At 40.5% G+C, this 21,527-nt stretch overlaps 1 protein-coding gene across 2 annotated transcripts in view; it reads right to left on the bottom strand.

The window, feature by feature from the left end:
• Positions 1–3,477: 3,477 nt before the first annotated feature.
• Positions 3,478–21,527, bottom strand: part of SECISBP2L (SECIS binding protein 2 like) — a 65,946-nt gene continuing 47,896 nt past the window's right edge. For both annotated transcript variants that reach the window (XM_070423317.1, XM_070423324.1), the window contains 3 exons: positions 20,815–20,969; positions 16,143–16,362; positions 3,478–7,950 (listed from right to left, as the gene is read on the bottom strand). In XM_070423317.1, the coding sequence (XP_070279418.1) occupies positions 7,268–7,950; positions 16,143–16,362; positions 20,815–20,969 (1,058 nt within the window). In that variant the 3' untranslated portion in view covers positions 3,478–7,267. The remainder of the gene's footprint in view (positions 7,951–16,142; positions 16,363–20,814; positions 20,970–21,527) is intronic.

The raw sequence follows: 21,527 nt of genomic DNA, 5'->3' as shown, positions 1-21,527 counted from the left end.
CCAGCACCGGGATCAGCGGAGCCACAAGGCCTCCCGAACCCGGGATCAGCAGAGCTGCAAGGCCTCATGCCCCGGGATCAGCGGAGCCACGAGGCCTCCTGGCCCCTGGAGCAGCGTGACAGGGCAGCGCCCAAACCCCCTGATTGCCTTGCGGCTCTGTGTGTGACAGGGGGCGGGGCCACAACCTCCCTATCCGCCCTGCTCTGTTCCTGACAGGGGAAGGCGCCCCAACGCCTGATCGGCCCTGCCCTGAGTGTGATAGGGGAGGGTGCCCCAACCCCCTGATCGGCCCTGCTCTGTGCCTGATAGGGGGGAGCCCCCAACCCCCTGATTGGCCCTGTTCTGTGTGTGACAGAGTGCGGCGCCCCAACCCCCCCATGGGCCCTGCTCTGTGTGTGATGGGGTAGAGCCGCAACTTCCCCATCGGCCCTGCCCTGAGTGTGACAGCAGCGGCGCCCCAAACCCCTGATCGGCCCTGCTCTGTGGGTGACAGGGGATGGCACCCCAACCCCCTGATCTGACCTGCTCTGTGTGTGACAGGGGTCGGTGCCCCAACTCCCCTATCCGCCCTGCTCTGTGCGTGACAGGGGGGAGCTCCCCAACCCCCTGATGGACCCTGCTCTGTGCATGACAGGGGGCAGCGCTCCAACCCCCTGATCGGCCCTGCTCTGTGCGTGACAGGGGGTGGCGTGGCAACCTCCCCATCGACCCTGCCTTGAGTGTGACAGGGAGCGGTGCCCCAACCCCCCAATCGGCCCTACCCCAAGCGTGACTGGGGGTGGCATTGCAACCTCCTGATCCGCCCTGTTCTGTGCATGACAGGGGGCGGTGCCCCAACTCCCCAATCGGCCCTGCTCTGAGCCCGACCAGGGGCTGCACCTAGGGATTGGGCCTGCCCTCTGCCACCCAGGAGCGTGTCTAAGCCAGCAGGTCGTTATCTCCCAAGGGGTCCCCGACTGTGAGAGGGCACAAGTGGGGCTGAGGGACACTCCCCCCACCTCCGCCAGTGCACAAATTTTTGTGCACCGGGCCTCTAGTAAAGAATAATAGACCATACTCTCATGTACTGCTCATGCATTCCTGCCCCCATCACGTTTAATTGTGGCCCATACTTGTCACCTCCCCCTATTCTGGGGTGAGGCTTTTCTATTTGAGATTCACATTTGTTTTCCCTCCAATCCCAAACTCTGAGAAAATGTGGGAAAATAGTAGTCAGGGAGTCAGCAAGTACTAGAGTAAATGCTGCAGAGCATGGTTGCATTGCAAATGCCCATTTTCTGACTTCATTCAGCCTTCTCTCATTCATTCAACAAAGATTTATTGGTGCCTATATTATGCCAGACATTGTGCTAATAAGCACTGAGGATAAATAAATAACAAAACAGTTCAAAGTCCCTGCCCGCAGAGCTTAGTAGGGGGAGGGAGGGGAGGAAGAGGCAAGTGAGATAAGCTTAATAGGAAGTTACAGCTTGGTAAGTGCAAATGGGGGGAAGAGAGGAAGAGAATAGGTTTGAGGATAACTGCAAACAGGGAAGAAAGAGCAGGACTGGGAATCAAGTGATGAAGCATGTGACAGGTGCATTTGAACAAAGACCCAAAGGAGGTGCAGGAGGGTGTGAATAGACTTCCCAGCAGAGGGAACAGACAGTGTGAAGGCTTTGAGGCAGCAGCATACTGGGCAGCATGTTCCAGACCTCCAGCAAGGAGGCCAGTAGAGTGAGCAAGGGTAGTGGGAGAAATATGGTAGAAGAAGAGGTCAGAGGTCACTGTGTGAGTGCACGAGCATGTGAACCACTGTGGATAAGAAAGAAGGCTTCTCCTCTGGGGGAGGTGGGAACCACTGCAGGGTTCAGAACAGAGGAGTGAGATGATCTGTTTAGATTTTTAACAGGATCATTATGACTGCTGTGTGGAGAACAAACCATAGGACAAGAGTGAAAGCATTATGATCAGGGGGAGATGCCTGTGTCCTTCTGGGTAACTCAAGGCCATGGCCAAGCCGGGGGTTTCTGAGATGAAATACTCATTCCCTCCACAGAAAACTATACCAGTTGAGGCTCCAAACCACAGCTCACCGATTCACTGGATAAAGACCATCAAGCTCAGCTGGTAGCTCCAAATTACATGCAACTCAGTATCTTACTTGCTCCAACCCTCTGCTTCCACACTAGAACCTTGGATACCAGTAGCCAGGTTACAGTAATGCAGTTACTCAACCTATTTCTGCAAGAGTAAATGTCTCTTTACTTGCCATAGGACTGCCAAATAATTAACTCAGCTTCAAAAAGATGGGGGGAGCGGAGTGGAGAGAAATACAGGGATTGAGACTAGTCCAGAATGGAAACATTCCCCTTTTCCAAGTCCCGCACTGTGGGAGCTCCAGCAGAGCATGCTTTGGGCCCTGCCAGCCACAGGCTGCCGTTAATACCTATTCTGTAATAAGCCAGGTGTCATATTTCATACATGTCAGAAGAATCCAAGGACAACAGAACCCAACTCAAGCTAAGATATTGCTAAAATAATTTATAAATTTCAAATTGAACTGAACTACTTAACACATGATCTAAATGTCTTTTGACGGTGTGATCTTTCTAAAATGGCATACTTATGGGTATGGTTCCTGAGTTCTCAGCTTAGACTTCAGAGCTACGCACCAGCTACAGCAAAGCCCGTAGTTCAGGATGACTTCTCTTCCCATTCTCCCCATTAAAACAAATGATTAATAAATATTACATAGGAACTGCCTTTGACCATTTTCAGGTGCCATGCACACCCTCTTCTGGTCAGTTAGAAGAAAAACTGACCACTGCCAGAAAAGGAACTTTTAAGTGGTAGAAACGTTGGTCAAAAAAAAGGGGGAAATATTCTGATATAACTGAGGCCTTTAATTTCTTCTCATGATGAACATTAGTGATCCTACTATTTTCTGATAGATGAGTCTGTTCTTTTCTGATTCCCTACGTTTCATTGTGACACAGTGACAAGGTCTGGGGCTACTTTAGAGAGTGATTAGGTGAGGCTCAGAGAGTGAGGCACTCAGTTCAGCCTGGCACATTTCACCCTCCCGGAGATACTCGATGAAGTGGGGAAAGCACTGTTTGGTGTGCACATTCTGTGACACAACAAAGCAGTCAGTAACAGCGTGGGCTTTGCCATGGACTGCGTTTGAATCCCAGTTCTAATATTTACCTGTGGGACCTTAGGTAAGATACTTAACGCCTCCATGACTGTTGCATCTAAAATATGAGAAACAGTATTTCTGCTAAGGGCTGTTGTGAGGAATAATGAGTGAATATTGGGAAAGGCTTAGGAGGAGTCTTCTAACACCAGATGGTCACTGGCTAGTGCCTAGGCTCTGCCATCCCAAGTGGAGGTTTTTACAAATGACACCTTTCTGCAGGTTTTATAACTTTCTTTGGCAAACCCATCAGGAAGTCATGAATTTCTTAAGTACCTATTCTGAAATGATAGACTGCATTTCAATAATAATTTTATTAGTTACAGAAGAATCTTCACTAGTATTTACATAGTGCAAAAAAGCTGTTATTACCCCTAAAATGTGATATAACAATTATCCTTCATACAGCAAAAGAACTAACAACCCTTTTGTTACGATTCATACTAATTTTGCTAGTTTTTAATTAGAGCATTACAATTAAGACATTAAATTATAAATTCATGTGATATCTTTAGAAATTAAATTACAAAACAATACAAATACTTTTAAAGTGTGATGTGCCAACCAAGTTTAAAATTTATGATTAGGATTCAGATTTCAGATCAGGCAAACAGTTTGGTTGATTCTGTGATGTGTATAAAGGTTGGAAGAAGGAGGGAGAAGATGCCTATAAATAAATTATTTCCCAGAAAAAAATTTTAAGTTAAAAAAAGATAAAGTTTTTAAATGGATAAGTTAATGTTCTAACCTGTTGGCACAACACACAGAAAATACTTAAATGACAGGTTTTTTAAGCAAACAGCAGCTTTACAAACAGTAACACTTATTTATACATGTATTAAAGTAACGATGTGTTGAGATTTAAGTTTTATGTTAAAGAGAAGAAAAATGAATGTAGAGTTCACTACTCATTTGCACATTACAATTACCACCCTCCCCACCTCCCCCAGTTTATTAAGAAATCAGACAAGTACATTATTTGGATATTAATTTCTCAATATTTAAACTATGTAAATTCCTTTTGACTAATTCTTTTCCAAATACTGGAAGCATATAAAATACCATCTCTGCAAAAATGACCTCCAGTCAAAGCCTTTAAAAACTTTTCAATGTATAACAGATTATTTTTCCCATGTTTAGTCAAAAGAAATATATTACATCATTTACAAATATATTTAAACCAAAACTTAAGCTAATATGAACATTTGTCTTTTGAGAAGTAATCTTCACAGTAAACAAACCTACTGAAGCAGAAATCTAGTTTTGGGAGTGCAATTCATATTGTAATTCAGACACTTATATATTGAAGTAGAAATCTAATGTTAATTGTTGCCAGTAAAACTACCTCTGTACACGAAGAAAAAAAAATCACTTTTTTATTTCTTGTGATGATAAACCCTTACTCAAGGTCTCCAAAGAGGCACTCACCCCAGATCCATAAAAAACCCACTTCCTTAATTTTCACACCTCCTCCTGTATATAATGTACACATCCCAGAATTTATCTAAAGGAAACAAATTATAAAGACATTATTAACATTTACTTAGCGTACGTTCAACATAACATTTCCTTTAATAAATGTGGGCTGTCCGCTAGAGGTGACCTGTGTCATATAAAAAAGGCTGTGGTCCCTGGGGTTTGCTGGCAGAAGATGCTGCGCGTGCAGGAGCATCTATCAGACAAGGAATTAAACACGTCTAATGTGTACAGCAAAATGAAAAGTTATGAGTGTTCCAAAGATTTCCTCAACCTCTCTTTTGATACAAATGTCAAAAATCTAAAATGAGAATTCTCATTCATAAGAGATATAAAATATAAGAAACCTTTGACAAGCCCTTACCTTGATCAAGAGTTACTGAATCACTGACACCGAACAAAAGAAATTTACACCATTAAAAAGTATGAAAAGCTTTTTTAAGATTGTCAGTAGTTCAAAAACTCTATCATTTCTTTAAACCAACTAACACTTCCAAATGTGTAGAGACAGTAAGATCTGCCACATACAAATCCATGATTTTATTTCAGAGGCTTCATTCCTTACATGTTGTGTTCCTTTAAGTACTGGATACTTTGTGCTTAAGGAGTCTATTCTGGAGAAGTTTAGACAGGACGATAGAATAACATCCCCTTTTAGCACACTAATAAAGTTGACTGACCGACATTTTCTACATAGCAACGCTCTTCAACTTTCACAATTCATAAATACTAAGTCATCAATCAAGAATCTGATCTCTCCAGTAATTAAATGCCAGCGTTATAAAACATCAAAACTAGCACAGTAGTCCCAATGAGTTCAGTAAAGAATCGCCCAATTCTCTCCTCCTGCCTCTGTGAGGCAAAGCCCACCCTATAAAACCAGGGCAGGGAAAATACCCCTCCCTCCTTAGTTCTGTGCCTGCTTTTGGGAGCTTGTAAGCGTAAAGATGGGGTGTCTGTGTAAAGATGGGGTGTCTGTGAGCCTGTTGGTCAGTTGGGGGTGGGTTGGAGGGAAGACAGAAAATAGGTAATTTGTAATTCTCCCACCATTACATAAACTTGTCAAGGTCACCATTATCAGGTGGTGACTGACTAGCAAATAAAACATTTAGCTCAGTATTTCTCCCAGCAGGTATACACATTCTTTTTTTTTTTTTTTTTTTTTTTTTTTTTTTTTTTTTTTTTTTAAATATATTTTATTGATTTTTTACAGAGAGGAAGGGAGAGAGATAGAGAGAGTTAGAAACATCGATGAGAGAGAAACATCGATCAGCTGCCTCCTGCACATCTCCCACTGGGGATGTGCCTGCAACCCAGGTACATGCCCTTGACCGGAATCGAACCTGGGACCTTTCAGTCCGCAGGCTGACGCTCTATCCACTGAGCCAAACCGGTTTCGGCAGGTATACACATTCTTAGAGAAGGGCAGGGATAAATAATAATGATCAAGTATTAATACCTGTGTATAGCTGCATACTCTAAATCATCTGATAGTTTCAGCACAATTAGAACAACTTGCTCTTTTCTTCAAAACTTCCTCTTCCAAGCGTTGATTATCAGGATATACGTACTAAGTTATGTAAAGTTCCTTTCCCTGACCTCTTATCAGTAACTGTGGTTAGTGTTACATGGCAAGTGCTTGAGGCTAGAGGCAAAATACATATATTTCAAAAGAGATGAAATGGTTTCTTACTCAGGACAAATTTGGATACCCCATCAAATCCCTATCTCAAAGTTAGAGTCCTGAATCAGAAGCATGCAGAAGAATACACCAGTATAAGACTGTTTCTGAATCATTACCAATTAAGAGCTGCAGTCATACAATCAGTTATTCAATATAAAAATTTGCCTAACTTTATGTAAATATGAGTATGTACAAAGGCATTCCTGAGGTAAGCAGCAAATCTGAGACAGAACCTGGAAGGTCCTATCATGGGTAACTTTTCACAATTAAATACAACATCCATCATTTTCCTATATGAGGCCAACTCTAATCGTGCCAACCCACATACTGGAGGCTGTGTTAGCCCATCCCAACTTCGATCGGTTATTATGATCAGTAACTTCTGAAACGAGCATTTGTGGACCAAAAAAAGTTGCATCAATTCTTAACACAAAACACGTTGGGAACTAACTTATGCTCAGCTTCTTTTTTTTTTTTTTTAAGTTTTCTAATTCTACTGTCTTTTTTGAAGAAGCCCAAATATTTTGGCCAGACAGGTTAGAGTGAAAGAAGGGTAGTCTTGAAGCAAACACTGATAACTGCTCCTATCCTTAAAATCTTGATCTTTAACTTTCCAAATGACTCTCAATAAATATTTTAAATTTATTTTCTTCAAAACTTGGTCTTGTTCTTTTTTAAATCAGTATTTTCTATAACAAAATAAGCTGAAACAATTCTGAATTTCCCACACAGTTCTTAGAAAGACACTTAGATGCTAACTAAAAGCTAAGCTATAGATCATAACAAGTAAAAGACAGCTACAAAAATATTTCTGTCAGGAATTAAATACATATATTAAATATTGGACAGTGCAAAATGTTGAGATGAAGCATAAAAGATAATGGCTGTAACCCTTACACGGTTGGAGAGAGAAGGGGACATTTCCTGAGCTAGATGTCTGGGGGTGTATAATTAGAATCGGAGTGCTCGTTGTTCAGAGAGCTGCAGCTGCTGGGCTTCTGCTGCTCCGAGCTTGCTTGGTGGTCAGCAGTCCAGGCCTCACCGTCCATCCCTGGCTCCGGCACCTCAGGCACCTCTGCTTCCTCTTCCCCACTTTGCTCTGCATTGTCTTCCTCAGAACCATTAAGGGTTTTCCCAAGCTGAAGAGTTTCCATTGTTCTCTGGGTCTCAGAGACCCAAGACTCAATTCTACTATTGAGCTGTACTTCTACAGATATGGGTTCATGGGTATAATCCTCCTCCTCCTCCTCTTCTTCATCCTCCTCTTCTTCAAGCATGCCAGGTACAAGAGTGCTGGTGGTGCTGGTGATGGAGGAATTCAAAATATCCCGGCAACTCCCATCCAGAGAGCCGGTCTCGGTACTCTGTTGCGAGGCCCATTCCAGGTCATCCGGCTTCACTTCCTCTTTCTCACTCACTGCTGATTTCCCAGGGTTTGCAGCTGAGGTAGTACTGCCTGTGGCCACTAAAGATGGCTGCTTACCAACAGGGGCTGTGTCAAATGGAAGTTTACTGGATTTTTCAGATGTGCTGTGTCTACAGGAAACCTCTCTCTCATTTTCTGATGTTTCCAGTCCATCTGAAGTTTCCACCATGTTTCTCCAATTTGTTTCTGCAAATATCAAACAGATTTTTTAAAAACCAGAAGAATGTTTCAGAATTATGCAACCCATAAAAGAGGGAAGAACAAACTACAGAAATTTACTGGCTCACTACCTGATTGGAAAAATGAAAAACTTAAGATTGTTCTAGTACTAGTTTAAATGTTATAAAGAGAAAACAATTCTCAAAAATGTGCATTTAAGATAAAAAACAAGGAGGTAAAAATAAGTATATTAATGCTTGAGAATGCAAAAGATCTTATACCAACAGGATCTCACTGATGCTCATATATAATATTCACGTATTCATGAAAATCAATAAATTGCCCAACTTTTTTTTGGCCTTGAAGTGTACTAGGCTCAAGAATCCACAAGTCATAGATGGTAGAGCCAAGATGTCCAGCAGCAATAGTTCTGATTTGACTGGTTTTACCATGCTCCCTTAGCAAGTTACCTAAGAGCTGTCTTTTGGCCTATAATGGGACTAGGGTTTCCATTTATAAGCAAAGAAGCCACTCATGTATTTCTAACATGTGTGAAAATCTGTTTTATAATATACAGGGCTTGGCTTACCAAGTGACTTTGAGAACCAAAAAAAAAGCATTATTATGTCTAATACAGTGGTGATAAATCTAGATTATTTCTAATGATGTCAGTTTGGAGCTAAAAATGTACTAGGAATCAGAAGATAAAAGGACAGCTCTCCTACCTCTTTATTTTCTTTTATTTCCCAGTTTATATTTTTTCATTTTATCTTTTTATTATTGAAGTATAACTGACATATAACATATTAGTTTCAGGTGTACAACATTACAATTTAATGTTTGTATAGACTGTAAAATGATCACCACACTAAGTCTAATTAACATCCATCACCGTAAATACTTAAAAAATTGTTTTTCTTGTGATGAGGGCTTTTAAAATCTCTCTTAGCAACTTTCAAATATGCAATACAGTATTATTAACTATAGTCACCATGCTATAAATTACATCCCCATGACTTATTTTACACCTGGAAATCTGTGTCTGTGGACCGCCTTTATACATTTTGCCAACCCTCAACCCACTTCTCTGGCAAACTCCAATCTGTTCTCTGTATCTATGAGCTTGGTGTTTGTATTTATTTTTTTAGATTCCACATATAAGTGAGAGCATACAGTATTTATCTTTTTCCGTCTGACTTATTTCACTTAGTATTATGCCCTCAAGGCCCATCCATGTTGTTGCCAATAGCAAGCTTTCATTCTTATATATGGCTGAATATTCCATTGTATAAATATACCTCATCTCCTTTAGCCATTCATCCAACGATGGGCACTTAGGTTGTTTCCTTATCTTGGCTATGTAAGTAATGCTGCAATGAACATGGGGTTGCATATATCTTTTTGATTTAATGTTTTCATTTTCTTTGGATAATTACCCCAGAAGTGAAATTGCTGGATATGACAGTTCTATCTTTAATATTTTGAAGAACCTCCATACTGTTTTCCATAGTGGCTTTACCAATTTACATTTCCACAAAGAGTACACAAGGATTCCCTTTGCACTGATATCATTTTTTTTTTTTTTTTTGTTCTTTTTGAAAACAGCCATCCTAACAAGTGTGAAGTGATCTCTCACTGTGGCTTTGATTTGGATTTTCCTGATGATTAGAGATGTTGAGCATCTTCTCATGCGCTTGCTGACCACTTGTATATCTTCTTTAGAAAAATATCTATTCAGTTCCTCTACCCATTTTTTCATTGGATTGTGGTGTGTGTTTTTTTACTACTGAGTTGTATGAGTTCTTGATATTTTAAGAATATTAATCCTTTATTAGACATATGATTTGCAAGTATTTTCTCCCATTCAGTAGGTGGTTGTTCTGTCTGCAGATTTTTAGTTTGATGTAGTTCCACTTATTTTTGTGGGTTTCTTAAAAATAAAAATCCCCTTCTATCTGCATTATAGCTGCTATACATTTTAAAGGTATAACGATCAAGCTATAATGATAAAGCAAGACCGTTTATTCTATATAATAAAAGCCTAATATGCTGAGTGTCCAATGGTTTGACTGTTCAACCATTTGACCAGTCGCTATGACATGCACTGACCACCAGGGGGCAGATGCTCCAACTGGTAGGTTATCTTGCTGCTGGGATTCGACTGATCGGGACTGGGCGAGAAGGGCCGGACACGCCCCGGAGCCCTCCTATGGTCCCTCCCTGGCCCCAATTGTGCACCAGTGGGGTCCCTCGGCCTGGCCTGTGCCCTCTTGCAATCCAAGATCCCTCAGGGTATGTTGGAGAGCTGGTTTCAGCCTGATCCCTGCAGGCAAGGCTGAGGAACCCCACAAGGGCATGAATTCGTGCACCGGGTCTCTAGTATTAACATAGTCAACTTGATTGTCACCTATCAACTGTATAATATAGACCATATTTTCAGTACTTGAAATCAGGGTACATGGTTTGGAACATCCTTTTCTGCAGCTCCTTCAAAGTATAAAACAGGTACTTTCCACTCTCACTCCTACCTCATGAAAAACAACTCCTCCTTCTCCTCTTCTTATAGTCTCATTCTCAGTTAGTAACATTATCTTTTTCATGGTCTCAAAGCAGAAGAAATCTTATAGTAATCCTTCATCCTATCTTTCTCCCTTATGACATGCCTTTATTTCACTGAATTCATAACTGTACCAGGTCACTTCTAACTCAAAAACTACTCAACTTGGTCACTTCTGCCTCAGCTTACGCCTGCTTTACCTAGCTGTACATCTGTAATATCTTCCCAACTGGTTTTGTGAATTGATCACATCAATGTTTAATGGGCCTTCTATTATCCTGGAAATCCAAACTCCTTAGCTTGCTGTAGCCAAGCCCTTCATGTGTGACCCTTATCTATCTTTCTGGTCCCATTCATTCTAACCCCCAGCCATGCATTCCACCCTCAGGATCACACTGATTTTTCACTGCTCCCAGAAGTCATACTCTATTTACAATTCCTTGCTTTGCATAAGCTGTTCTTTCTGTATGAGATGTGTTTCCTCCTTTACCTTTCAGATTCCTCCTCCCGCCTCCTTGATAACCATCTAAAATGTCAGATCCTTTGTAAAGCCTTTCCTGATTCTCCTAAGAAAGACAGTCAGTTATAACCTGAATTCCAACAATACTTTTTGCATCTATAGTTCAAAGCACTTGTTTTGTGCTTGCTGTTTACCCCTCCCTCCATTCTCATTCCCACTCCTGCTCATCTCTGTGTGTCCCTATGGTTGGCATATAGTAAGTGCTGAGGGGGATAACCCTATTAAATAAAAATTTTCATGTATACTTTATGCAAAAACAAACTTTAAAAAGGCATAACATTTAAAAAAAAATACATTTCATTGATTTTTTACAGAGAAGAAGGTGAAAGGGCGAGGGCTAGGCCCTCCACCTTGCCCCAGGGTAAAGGCTACGCCCTCCATCTTGCCCCAGGGTAAGGGCTACGTCCTCCATCTTACCTTGGCCAGGAGCTTCTTCCAGGAAGTCTAAGACTCTGCTAGCCACACCCAGGAACAAGACATCGACTTGCGCCTGGCCAATCGGCAGAGCACAGTCCTTTCTCCTCCCCTTACTCCAACCCCCCTTTAAAACCCGTCTCTAGGCGGGGTTCTGTCTCTCAGCCACTTGGCTTGCCATTGTGTCGGTGAGTCTGGTGGACAGGGAGCTCAAGCTAGCTTGAAATACAGATTCTTATGCTTTTGCATCGGATTGGCTGGCTCCCTGATGTGGTTTCTTGGGGATCTTGAAATCTGAGCATAATAGAAGGGAGAGGGATAGAGAGCCAGAAACATCGATGAGAGAGAAGCATCGATCAGCTGCTTCCTGCACACTCCCCACTGGGGATGTGCCCGCAACCAAGGTACATGCCCTTGACCGGAATCGAACCCGGGACTCTTCAGTCCCCAGGCCAACGCTCTATCCAGTGAGCCAAACCGGCCAGGGCAAGGCATAACATTTTTTAAAACTTCAGTTGCATATTTACATTTCCTTCCAACAATTTTTTTCTCCTTCAAAAGTACTACAAGAATTCACTTGGGGTCTTGGAAAAGTCCTATCTCCCCCATGACAATGAGTCAAGGAATAGGAAAAAGGAAAGAGGTCAGTAGATGGAGCAGAGCTGACTTCTCTGAAGACTTAGTCTTGGGCATTCACCTACTAAGTAGGTGAGCTGAGAGCCACCTTTGAAAAGCAAAGGGAGATAGATCTGGAAGCAGAGACAAGGAACTCTGCAATTAGCCATCAAGTGTCTTGTCACAATAATCAAAGAGCTATTGAGATCACATATCCACAGGGCCTCCCTAGGCTCTCTCCCACTTTAAAGTAATAGGTGAAGGTTGATCAATAACTGATGAGCATACAAACACATGAACACAACAGGGGAAACACAGCAGGTGTAAAAGTGCTGCCAGAAGAGATGTGATTGGAGGATGGTGGTGGGGGAGCGAAGGAGTGCTGAATGCAGGCAATCTAAAGCCAGAACAGAACAGACAGGCATCCCCTTTTGAAGAAGCAAGTTAAAGGAAGGATCAAAGATCCCAACAAACCTGGAAATAGTACTGATCCAACTCTACCCTGCTTAAAAACTGTTTATTTTAGCAGAACTTATTCAATAAAGCTCTTCTTTGCCTTTTAACCCCTTCTATGCTTTTCTGTTTCTGTTTACTGGTTCTTTGTGAAATTATCTTTTTAAACACTTTCAAGTCACTAGTGGGTTTGTCAGAGGATAAAGTGTGTGTATTTATTCCTTCAGTCAGCACACACAAGGAAGCTGTCTGTCTTATATAGTTTTTTTATAGTAGAGGAACAAACAAATGAATTCAAGAGCCTACAGAGGAAGGGGTGGTGGCAGAGGATGAGCAAGAAACTCAGGAGGGATGGACTAGACATTGAGGTTGTCCTCCCTCATAACTGCTTGCTGGACACGTACTGTTTGGTCCTACTGAGAATTCATTCAACAGGCAGGACATATACATCACAGTGGCTAATAGTACAGGTTCCAGAACCAGACTTACTTTAACAAGTTATTTACCTCTCTTCGTCTTAGCTTCCTCATCTATAAATTGCAGTGCAACCCTAGCCAGTGTGGCTCAGTTGGTTGGAGCATTGTCCTACACCAAAAGGTGGCAGGTCCAATTCCTAGTCAGGGCACATACCCAGGTTTTGGGTTCGATCCCTGGTCAGAGCGTATGCGGGAGGCAGCGGATTGATGTTTCTTTCACCTTGATATTTCTGTTTCTCTCTATATATACTTTCCCTTCCTCTCTCTTAAAAATAAAATAAAAATAAAAAATTCCAGGACAATATTTCTTATCTCACAGGGTTGTTCAGAGGATTAAATACTTAATGAATGGAAAGTGCTGACAAAATGCCTAGCATATAGTGAGAATTCAGTAAGTGAGTTATTATATATCAACTGCCCATTATGTACCAAGTCCCCATTCTCAAAAAACTTACAGCTTAGTTGGAATTTATGTCTGAAACTATTTGTTTCATGTAAGTATGATAGAATTGACACTCAGCTCAGGTGGAAGAAAAACATAAGGAAAATAAGGTGTGCACAAAGGACACTAAGACTGGACTATCACAGAAGCCTTTCTATTCCACCCAGTGATTAGTATCCTTTCCCATATTTGTTTTTACTTTAAACCATGGAAATCAAAAGAAAACATTTTAGAAATATTGCACGAGGATAACATGGAAGATTCTGTTTTCTACCCAACAGCCATTAGCCATTCTGGTTGACAGAACTAAATTTGAGATGTACTTGAACCCATTCCCAGGGGATGAATTAAAATAGTTCTTATACCATCAGTTATCCCATTCCCCTTTGCCAAATATTCTCTTGCCCAAGTCTCCCTTTCATGCAGCTAAAAGTAATCACATGATCAGCTCTAGCCAAATAAAACAGAAGGGGAAGTCTTCTGAAAATCTTTCTTTGCTGATAAAAGGAGCACACTGACTGAACCTCCTGCTTTTGACTACAGCTATGATGCCTAGAGCCACAGCAGCTATTTTTAAACGAGATGATAAGCATAAGAGGAAGCCACAGACTGAGAATGAAAGAACAGGAGGGGAAGAGCTAGGACAGTGATGACACTGTGAAATAATCAAATATCCTAACTTCTTAGGACACATTAGTGGGTTTTGTGTTTGTTGCTGATGCTTCCGAAATAGAGAGAATACTTTATGCTTTGCTCTCAAAGTTGTTATGATTACTTTCACTTAACTTTAACCAGTTAACTGCTATGTGTCCAAAACAGAAACCATCCCCACATGCCACGATATTTTGAATTTAAAAAATCAATTTGCAGTGAATATTATAAAAATATATTACTCACAATTTGGGTGTTCTTGAATATTTTCAGTTGAAAATTCTCACAAAAAAATGATTTTAAAGCATTATAGATGTCTATGGCATACAAAGGGGTAAGGCTCTAAATCTATTCTTGGGATTCAACCATTAGTTCACAGAATTTTCACTTGGAATGGAATTTTATAGATGATCAGATAAAACCCTCCTCATTTTACTGAAAATAAATCTCTAAGGCCTAGAAATCAATCAATTGTGCCTAAATCCCCCAGGCAGAGAGTAAAAAAGCCAAAGTTTCCATCATTAAACACCTTAAATTATGCACCCAAATGAAGATTACTGTTGTTTGCCCAGACCCACAGCTTTATGAATTTATCTTGCAGTTTGCCTTTGAGATCTGGCGTATCACTATATAGTGACCTCATTTTAACTGTTGGCATTTTATCTTCTTTATTTTTAATTAATATCACTCCAGCCAAAGAAATACATCTACCTCTATACCAGTACCAACCATCCTTGACCAAAAGTTTCCTAAAGGCCCACAATCTTGATATATTGTCTTCGGTCTGCAATGCTGTCAAAAGTATTCCAAACATTTAACTATAACAACAGACAGACCAGAAAAATGTGTGAGAAGAAAGGAAGAAAACCACTCAGTTTTCTACATGTTAAATTTTAGGTGGCAACCGCCTATTTGGTAAATTTTCAGATAAACAGATTAAAAAGAGAAAAGAGAAATGACAAAAAGCCAAGTTGAAGGAGATGGCTATACTATTTTAAAAAAAAGAATAGGTGAAAAAAGTCAGAAACTAGATCAAGAAAGTAGAAAATTTAAGTGTTCAAAATGTGATAGAACTGAGTATTACAGTCCAAAGGCAAGGAAACTACTAAGATGTAGAGTACAGTAAATAATATGACTTTAAACATCACACATAAATGTTTTTAGTCTCTATATCTTTTTGACTGCAATAAGATTTAACTCAAAACAAATGCCATTTGGCTAGGTTTTATAACATTAGACTGAATAGTTAGTATTCCGGTCTCTTGTTTACTTAGTAAATAAAACATTTTAATAAATGAGCATAAAGTAATAGAATAACACATCCCAGAATTTACTAAGTTATAGGTCACAAGTAAGGTGCATTTTGCTTTTAAAATCCTTTTAGTATTTTTCTTTTTTAAGACTATGGAAAATGACTAAATTTCAGGGTCTCACAGAAAGCATCAGCCCCAAATTGTCTCCAAATTTTTAAATTTATTTTTATTGATTTCAGAGAGGAAAGAAGAGGGAGAGAGATAGAAACATCAATGATCAGAAAGAATCATTGATCAGCTGCCGCCTGCATGCCTCCTAATGGGGACTGAGCCCACAACTCGGGCAGGTGCCCTGACTGGGATTTGAACTGTGACCTCCTGGTTCATAGTTTGACACTCCACCACACCAGCAGCGCAGTCTCCTAGTTTTTAATGGCTGTGTTTACTGTGATTTTTTTAAACCAAAATTTTAAGCAAAATTTGAATAATCACGAAGATAAAAACAAAGATAGCATGGAAAATCATTTTCCAATTATCTTAATCAAAAAATAATTTCAAAATTTAAGTCATGTTAAGCTAGTCAGAGAAAGATAAGTATCACATGATCTCACTCATATGTGGAATGAACAAAATAAAGTGATGAACAAAATAGATCCAGAGACACAGAAGCATGGACTGCGGAATCTCAGAGGGAAGGTGGGTGGAGGGGGTGTGAGGTAGAGGAGGTCAATTGGGAGGGGGGGGGGGGGGGGGGTGAGGAGACATCTGTAATACTTTCAACAATAAAGGATAAATTAAAAAGATTTTAAGTCATTTTTAATGATATGCAACAACTTACCATATTCCTTTTCATTTACTTCAGAGATGGGCTCAGAAATAACACTGCAGAAGGAAATGGCGCTTGCTGCTGAGGGATTCCGGGAATGCCCCATGTGGTGTGGCACCTTCTTCACGTTCTTTAGGGCTTCCTCCGCCTGCTCTTGCTCCATTGCTGCAACCATATCCTTATAAGCTTTCCTGGCTTCCTCAGTGAGTTCTACTAACTTATTAAACAGGCTCTAAAAAGAAAGAGATTTTGACTAGTCAATTTTTTTTGGTTATACTTTCTATTCCTATTACTAACAATAAATCTCCACTGTTTCAGAATCAGATCCACTTTCAATCAGTATGCCAACCAGAGGACCTTAAAAAATACTTTGTAACTTACATATATTGTTTATTTAATTGTCAAAAGACTGAGGAAATTTCCTGATTCAATACTAGTCACTACATGTGATATATTAAAAGTTCTTGTAGAGTTTATCAATCAACAACTGCACGCTTTAGCATTTGGCACTATAGTGGGTACAAAGACCACTGGAATACCACTCTGCTCGCAAGAAACCTTCCATGTGGCTAGAAGGAGAAAACAGAAGACAGCTATGATTCAAGGCAAAATATTATAACTGCCTTAACATGTATGAAGTGTTCTGGCCTTTGGAGAAAATATCAAATCTAACTGCTGGGCATCAGTGAAAAATTCACAAAGTAATGATGTGTGATATAAGCCTTGAAAAATATGCCTAGGTAAAATTTTGAGAGATGGAGAGAGTGCATTCTTACTCATGCAGGTAAAATCTAATCTGATAAAAAAGAAACATGTAAATTGACTGCACCTCCACTATGCCCCAAGCCATGCCCACCAGCCAATCAGAGCAACTATATGCAAATAAACCCAACCAAGATGGCGGCCAGCAGCCATGGAGCTGGAGCAAGCAGGAGGCTTGGTTGCCCCGGCGATGGAGGAAGCCAAGCTTCCCGCCTGCCCTGGCCGGCTGTGGCCTCCACTCAAGGCAACAAAGTTTCAATTCTAGAAGATAAATAAATCCCAGATACCTGCTTCCAGCCAGCCTCCACTGGGAGCTTGGGTAGCTGGGGGCCGTGGCCAGCCTGCAAACAGCCATCAGCCCCTCACCCAGGATGGCCACACCCTCATGGGGTGAGGTTCCTCGCTGGGGGGCTTGGCCAGCCTGCAAACAGCCCTCAGCCCCTCACCCAGACTGGCAAGGCACCCCAGCAGGACCCCTTACCCTGAAGGGGTGTGGCCAGCCTGCAAACGGCCCTCAGCCCCTCATCCAGGCTGGCAAGGCACCCCAGTGGGGAGCCCCACCCTGATCCGGGACACCCTTCAGGGCAAACCAGCTGGCCCCCACCCATGCACCAGGCCTCTATCCTATATAATAAAAGGGTATTATATATGCAAATTGACCCTAAGAGCAGAATGACTGGGAATGACTAGTCACTATGACACACACTGAACACCAGGGGGCAGACGCTCAATGCAAGAGCTGCCCCCTGGTGGTCAGTGCACTCCCACGGGGGAGCTCTGCTCAGCCACAAGCCAGGCTGATGGCTGCCAGTACAGCGGTGGTGGTGGGAGCCTCTCCCGCCTCCTCAGCAGCGCTAAGGATGTCCGACTGCAGCTTAGGTCTGCTCTCTGCTGACAAGTGGACATCCCCTGAGGCCTCCCAGAGGGATGTCTGACTGCCAGCTTAGGCCCGATCCCCCTGGGGAGCGGGCCTAAGCCAGCAGGTGGTCACCCCCCATCGGGTCCCAGACTGCGAGAGGGCACAGGCCAGGCTGAGAGGACCCCCCCCCCCCACCACCCCAGTGCACAAATTTTTGTGCACCGGGCCTCTAGTAATGAATAAAGATACATAGAAAAGTACAAGGAATGACCCAGCCGGCTCAGTGGTTGAACATCAACCTGTGAACCAGGAGGTCACTGTTTGATTCCCATCAGGGCACATGCATATTTTAAAAAAAAGAAAGAAACCATTAAAAAAAAGAAAAGTGCAAGGAATGGCCCTGGCCAGAGTAGCTCAGTTGGTTGGAGTGTTGTCCTGTACACCAGAAGGTGGTGTGTTCGATTCTTGGTCAGGGCATATACCCAGGTTGTGAGTTAGGGTATGTATAGGAAGAAACCGATCAATGTTTCTCTCTTACTCTAAGATAGATAGATAGATAGATAGATAGATAGATATCCTGAAAGTAGAATGTGGAGCTAAATAACCAGAAGTTCTCCTGTCAGTGAAACAGAAAGGAACATGAATGGAATTAATAATTAGAGTGAAACAGTAGGTGACAGAGCATGCTCCTGTTAAAAAAAAAAATGGCAAAACTCACATAAGCATTAAAGTTGTACTTCAATAATTATGAAGTCCAATAATGTCCAAAAGAAAAATGAAGTTTCCACAGCTACCAGAAAGACAATTACTCTTAGTAGTTCTTACATCGTAATTCAGTAAGTTTCTACTCTGTTTAATGTCTAGATTTAGTATCACAAGACACCCCCCCCAACACAGCATAATTTTTTCTTCTAAGTTATTATCATTTAAGTATAAACCATAACAAAATGAAAGAAAGCACAGCAAAAGCATCATATTGTTATGAAATAATATATCTTTGAAAATTAAACATGTGAAAGATAAAAATAAGTAGCATGCTTCACCCAGCTGATGTTTAAACTGTTTAAAGTAGAAGGTACAATAAACGCTGTTGCTGTGTTGATATTTTTTTTAAAGACAAGAAGAAACCAGATCATGGAAAGTATTTTTTGTACTTATTTGTTTTGTTTTTTGTTTGGGGTCTTTAAAAAAATTTTTTTAAACAAAATTTTTATTGATTTCAGAGAGGAAGGGAGAGGGAGAGATAGAAACATCAATGATGAGAGAGAATCATTGATCAGCTGCCTCCTGCATGTCCCCTACTGGGAATTGAGCCTGTAACCCGGGCATGCGCCCTTGACCAGAATTGAACCCAGGACCCTTCAGTCTACAGGCTGATGCTCTATCCACTGAGCCAAACCAGTGAAGGCTATATTGATTTTTTAAGAGGGTGGGTGCTAATTACTAATAATATGAAAAATATATTCAGGGTTTATTTATTCTATAAAAGGAGGGAGGATGTATTACTAAAAACAGCCTCTACGTGTTACATGTAACAGACTTCATAAATATTTGTTTGCAATGTTTAACAAATCATGCATTTAAGTGAAGACACCAAAAAGAAAATAGGCACATGGTTATGTGATTTTGAGATTAACACTGGTTTTAAATATAAATAAAACATAAACATTGTTGGGAATAAAAGAAAATAAAATTAAAGAGAAAAGCTATCAGGGAATAAAGGCCTTGAATGTCAGTGTAAGGACATGAAGCTTAATTCAAAGGTTAGTTTTATCAGATGGTAAGAATAACTTCAGTGTACTACATTACTGTGAATGGATACACCGGATAATATATCAATATTTCCTTTATCTCCATATTAAAGTTGTCTTGGTTTAAACAATAAGTCACCTATCTCAAAAAAGCTGATGGCAAGTAAACCAATGTACAAACAAAACTGGCAAGCATTATGTAATATAAAACCATACAAATAACCTAATATATATAATTCAGTAATAAGCCAATATAATTAGAAATAAACATGTAAACTTTTCCTGACCTTGATCCCAGTATGTTTTTATCAGGTGGCTTTATATATGACCCTTCTTTTCCATTTATTACCTAAATGTTCACATATCACTTAACATAGCAGGCAGATATACTTTACCACACAATTTTTAAACAAGCATTTATTGCCTACTCATGCTCAGGTAATGTGAAAGGTGCCAGGGATACCTAGATAAGAAGCCTACCCTCAAGGAATTCACAGTTAAGGGGGGAAAAACACACTAACTAGAGCAAGGTAGTGTGATATCTGTAACTGAGAAAAGCAAGGGCTACTGTGGGAGCATAAATATTAATTATATAATCAGAGAGTAGGTGGGTAGACAGGTGACAGGAGAGAAACAGAATGAATGGGTAAATGGAGGTATGCAAACATGGTGACTGGATAGGAAAGGATAGACATTTAAATATATAGATAGGAAGAGGGAAAATGGTCCATCGGTGGTGTCGCAAAATACTTTAGAATCATTCTTAAAACATTGTATATTAATAAGCATTACTCTAAATAGACTTTATGTCATCAACTCTGATGGGTTAAGCTTTGTATTAGCTGACTTCGAGAGGAAGATGAAGGTATCAGAGATACAGAATGATTCTGACAACTGGTTTAGAAATTTCTTTTTCTAAAGTAACATCCTCTCCAATTAAAGGATTCTTTTCTCTCTACTCTGAATAGCAGCACAAAATATACCCAACATATATATTGAAGAAAATTATTTTACATAGTATAATATTGGATAATCTTTACCCAGCAGTTAAATAAATGATCAAGTATTACATAGTTGAACCCAGAAGAAAAAAACACTGCGGCAGAAATAGGAGCTAAAAATCTTTTCAAAAAATGCTGTAGGATTAACTTATGTAAGGGTTTCAACACTAAAAAAGGAAATGTAATACTCAAGAACGTTCCACTCATTCTTGGAGAGTTATCATCTCACTTCTCCAAATGCTTAAACATAACAATGGCATGTGTCAACTGGGCAGGGGGAGTGAAAGAGGGTGTGTCTTCCAGAGTCTTACCTCAGCACCAAAGTAGTTGAAGATTCCCACTACACTAACAGGAACCAGCTTGTTCACACAGCGTCCCAGAGCTTTTCTTCCAAGGGCAAACACAAAAGGAATTTCCTGTTCCCGTGCCATGGCTATAACATTATAGAGAGCCTCATCCAGGCCACCTGAGAAAGTCAGCACATCCAGAGGTTTTAGACTAATAATCTTAGAAATAGCTATTTTAGCACCCAACATTAAAGCATAAAACACAACAGCAAAGAACTCTATGAAGCCTGTGGCACTTATACTATTCCACACATTCTCCCTATTTGAATTTGTACTATTTATGGATATATGTACATATTTTCTTTCTCCCCAATTAAATTCCAAATTCCCTAGTATCCATAGGAATCAGCATATCAGGAGTCAAATTTCAATACAATAAACATTTGTTTAAAAGAAATTAACTAAAATTATTAATAGCGGTTGATTCTTTTATTTAATCCCTCAGCTCAAATAGCAACCTATCACATGTAATATTATATGTTACTGTTTTTATTGGAATTTGTCCCCTATGCAGAACATGCATGATACTGCTACTTGATGCATCTGTTTACTCCAATCACCCAAAGTGGCTACTTCATGAAAAAAATACAAATAAGGGTACATGACATAGTACAGAATACTTGTGTGCCGGCTCACCCAAGAACCTCTGTATTAACTGCTGGTTTCTAAGGGGCAAA

Source organism: Myotis yumanensis, unplaced genomic scaffold (genome assembly GCF_028538775.1).
Source record: "Myotis yumanensis isolate MYYU_CA2020_CCGP unplaced genomic scaffold, mMyoYum1.0.hap1 SCAF_1, whole genome shotgun sequence".
Lineage (NCBI taxonomy): Eukaryota > Metazoa > Chordata > Mammalia > Chiroptera > Vespertilionidae > Myotis > Myotis yumanensis.
This window is presented reverse-complemented; position numbering and strand designations above follow the sequence as displayed.